At 32.0% G+C, this 4,520-nt stretch overlaps 1 protein-coding gene across 1 annotated transcript; it reads right to left on the reverse strand.

Annotated features, from left to right (window-relative positions):
- Positions 1 to 1,246: 1,246 nt before the first annotated feature.
- Positions 1,247 to 3,408, reverse strand: LOC120090673 (zinc finger BED domain-containing protein RICESLEEPER 2-like). Its single transcript, XM_039048390.1, has 4 exons — positions 3,278 to 3,408; positions 2,861 to 3,075; positions 2,162 to 2,362; positions 1,247 to 2,067 (listed from the first exon to the last, which is right to left on the reverse strand). The coding sequence occupies exons 1-4, from the start codon at positions 3,406 to 3,408 to the stop codon at positions 1,247 to 1,249; spliced, it is 1,368 nt and encodes a 455-aa protein (XP_038904318.1).
- Positions 3,409 to 4,520: the final 1,112 nt, after the last annotated feature.

Below are 4,520 nucleotides of genomic sequence, written 5' to 3' on the forward strand. Positions count from 1 at the left end.
CGGTTCGGTTCGGTTTGATGGCCGAACCGAACCAACCACTTTTGTATATACATGAAACCGAACCGCACCATTTGTGTAGTTCGAATCGAATCGAGCTGAACTGGTTCAATTCGGTTTGGTTCGGTTTCAAGAATCGATTTGAGTTTTTTTTTTTTTTGCCTTTTTTGCCTTTTTTGCTTTTTTTTTTAAAACCTTTTGTTTTCCTTTTTTTTTTTATTTGTTTTGCATTTTTTTTAAAACCTTTTTTTGGCCTTTTTTTTAAACTTTTTTTTGCCTTTTTTTGCCTTTTTTTAAACTTTTTTTTTTGCATTTTTTAAAACTTTTTTTTTTTGCCTTTTTTTTTAAAAAACCTTTGGTTTTCTCTTCCCTTTTATTTCCTTCTTCGGTTCTTCCTTCCAAGTTCCACTCTCTTTTTTTATTATCTCTAAACATAGTTTAAATATCAATCCAATAATCCACAATAAGAACATGTCACATAACACAAATCTCTAGCACAATCCAAATGACTACAATAAAAAGTTAAAACTAAAAGTTCTGCAAAGTACACAGCACCAATCTCTTAATAATCAATCCACATTCACATTAACTCATAAAAACATATCAATCCACAATAACTCATAAAAACATATCAAATCAATCTACAATAACTCATAAAAAATTTCAATCCAAATGAATACAATAAAAAGTTAAAAACTAAAAAGTTCTCCAAAGTAGAAATACACAATACACAAGTCACATAAAAGCAAATACAAGCTAAAACACTAGTGTTGAATTCCAAAAGTCCAATCAATACAAACAAATTTATTCGCTTGTCAATCATGATTCTCCTTCTCTTTGTTTTTTGCCGCTCCGTTCAATCCTGTTATGAAAACTAAGAAACAAATCACAAACTTTTTAGTAGTTACTATAATAAATATATGAATAAATATGTTAATATATATATATATATATATATATATATATATATATATATATATATGTTTAGAATATATGAACCTTCCTCTTCATCTTCAATTTCCTCCAAGTATTGTCGTAAACCAGTGCTAATTTGTTCAGAACGTAACCAATTTTATGCACATAAAAGTGCCTCAACATTGGTTGGAGATAATGAGGTACGAAAGGATCAATTACTCTCCACTAGTGTTGAATGCGGACTTAGAAGCAACTGTGGATATCGAAACTGCTAAAAGATCTCGTGCAATTTTGCTAAGAATCTTATATCTAGAAGAATTTCCCTTCCACCAATCTAAGATACAAAATCATCTTCACGTTTAACACGAGGCTCAAGTAAGTAAATATTCAACTTCTGATCCACACTTTGCGAATCATCTTCATCCAAATCTTCAAAATCAAAACGGAAAATCTCTGAAGCACTTGCACTTGAAGTTCTAAATGGAAAACTTTTAATGGTACATGAAGATTGACCCTTATTAGCAACTGATAGTGACAAATTGTATTCATTGAACAATACTCTCAAAACACCCTCTACCTTACTTCCTATGGCTTTTGCCACATCAACATAAAATAATTGATTTAGGCAATTCAAAAGAAATTTCATCTTATAACGAGGATCCAAAACGAAAGCAACATACAAGAATAAATTTTTTCTATCTCTATTTCCCCAATACTTATCAAACTTTTCTTGCATTTTCGTTGCCATTTCTTGCAAAAGCACATCTTTAGGACCAGTTGCACTTGAATATTTTCTGATGCAATTCTGAACAATACTAATCTCATGAAAGATTGTATTGGAAGTAACATACAAAGACCCTGAAAGCCTAACAGTTACTTCATAGAACACTGAGAAGAATTTGATAAATATTCTCGCAATTTCCCAATCCCTGGTGGTTGGTTTTTCCTCCTCATTCATGTAGACTGTGTCATAGTCTTCTAACCTCTCAAATGCCTTTTCAAATTTTACGGCAGCCTCAAGCATCAAATAGGTAGAATTCCATCTAGTTGAAAAATCATGACACAACATACTTTTACTATCTATGCTCTCCTCTGTGATACACTTCTTAAATGTGACAAGTCTAGTAGGAGAAGATCTAACAAACCTCACAGCATCTCGAATTCAAACCAATGAATCATTAATTCTTTTAGCCCATCGCATACAATTAAGTTCAATATATGTGACAACATCTAACATGCAAGAACTTACCATCTAACACCAACCCATGCTTAAAACGTTTTTTCAAATAAGCAATGGCAGTATCATTTGACGAAGCATTATCAACTGTCAATGTCATAACCTTTTCAATACCCCACTGTTTTAGACATTTCTCAACCTCTTTTCCTATCGTCTCCCCTTTATGATTCTCAATTTGGGTGAAAGTAAGAATTCTTTTATGTAATTTCCAATCTTTACCATAAAGTGTGCAATCAAAACCAAATAGTTCATATTTTGGATTGATGACTACGTATCGGTTGTGAGTGACACTCTATATCCTTCTTTCACAAAAATGCCCTTCAACATCTCTTTTGTGTTATCATAAATTCCCAAAATATCCTTAGCAATTATTTTTCGAGAAGGAAGAACAAAATTAGGTTCTACTAACGTCAAAGTCCCATTCACAAACCTCCTAAACCCTTAGTTCTCCATGAATTTAAATGGCAACTCATCTATAATAATCATCTCAGCAAGTAGTCTACGAGCACTCTCAATAATAAACATCTTGTAACTAAGGGATGAATGTGATTGTGTCCTTGTTCTTAAAAACTAACTTAGTTTGTGTTACATCTAACTTAGACTTGTTAATCTGATAAGGATTTTTTTTACAGTAGTGTTCAATATGCATTCTCATAGTTGAATTTTCATTCTTTCTAGGATGACATGCATACACCATACCACAATAGTTACATTTAGCATGCGGATCATCATCACTATATTCAGAATATTTAGTAAAGTGATCCCATATCATAGATGAATTTTTCCTCTTTCGTCCACTTATATGCTTTGAAACTGTCTCCCCACTTTCGTTTTTTCGTGGTGGTAGTGGTAGTGATGGCATCACAACAACATCATCATTGGAATCGTTGCTCTTGCTCAAGCTCATTGTGATAGATAGATGGTACCTATAAAGGGAAAAATAGAGAGAATTTATTACCATCAAACAAAATCATTTACAATTTACTTAAAGTAAAAATTCAAACACAGCAACAACAAATTATTTATCTAAAATTTTATTTTAGTTACCTAAAATTTCAACAAATAAAATCATTTAATTTTCAATAATTTTACCTCTGTTCGATGAAGAAGATTCTACCGCGGCAGTACCTCTGTTCAATAATTTTACCTCTATACTTAGAAGAACGACGGTAGAACGTCGAATGTCGACGAAGAAGAACCTTAGACGCCCAGACGATGAAGAACCAAATGCCCAGACGGTCTGGTCGTGGTCGAGTCATCGAAGAAGAGGAAGAACGCCCAGAGGAAGAAGAATCAGAACTGGAAGAAGAACGGTGGCGATGAAGAGCTGAACGGCGGCGCGGCAGAAACCTTAGTTGCGAAATGGAAATGCGAAGCGAAATGCTGAAGGTGGAGGGGAAGGCGACATTCGAGTCTCACAATGCTGAAGTGAAGAAGGTAAAGTGAGTTTAAATTAGGTTATTTATTTATTATTAAATAGATATTAATATTATATATATATTTATATATAAATGGTCCGGTTTGGTTTAGAAATCGGTTTTTAAGCTTTGAACCAAACCGAACCGTTTAAATTCGGTTTCACCAGCCCAATGAACCGCACCGAACCAAAAAATTCGATTTTGCTTATAAATCAGTTTGGTTCGGTTCGGTTTGAGCATGTTTTTTTGTCCACCCCTAGGTTATATGTTATGTTTGATATAACATATAATATTATATATATATAATGTGATAAGTTAGTTATCATATTTATATTTTTATTATTATTATTATTTTAATAGTAAGGAAGGGAGTTACAACATAGGAAGCAAAAATACTTCTAATTGCACAGAGAATCAGTATCAGATACGGATACGTCCAGATACGTGGTAGCGTGTCTGATATGTAATTTGAAGTATCAGATTCTTTTATTTTTATTTTTTATTTTTAGACACGCGTATCTGCTTCCAGATACGTGAAGAGGATAAGTGGGTCAATTTTTTTTTTTTCCAATTTAAGCCCAACCCACAATCCACTTTATTTTAGTGCATGTTTAGGAGTGATTTTAAGATCATCAAAAATAATTTTTTTTCATGTTTAAAATCACTTGAAAATACACTTTTAATTACTTAAAATTAATTTAGTTTTCAATTTTACACTTTTAAATAAAATTTTCATATCATTAAAATTAATTCTAAAGAATTAAACATGTTTCACGGTGATTCTGAAAATGACAGAAGTGATTTCAACCATTTTAAAATCATTTCTAAACATAAAAGTCTACTCAAATTGAGCAATCCAAAACAAAATAATTTAAAAATCCAAAACGTAAATAAATCTTCATTCTTCCCTTCTCTCTCACTATTTAAATCATGATTCACACCCCCTTCATCCT

This window comes from Benincasa hispida, chromosome 11 (assembly GCF_009727055.1).
Source record: "Benincasa hispida cultivar B227 chromosome 11, ASM972705v1, whole genome shotgun sequence".
Taxonomy (NCBI): domain Eukaryota; kingdom Viridiplantae; phylum Streptophyta; class Magnoliopsida; order Cucurbitales; family Cucurbitaceae; genus Benincasa; species Benincasa hispida.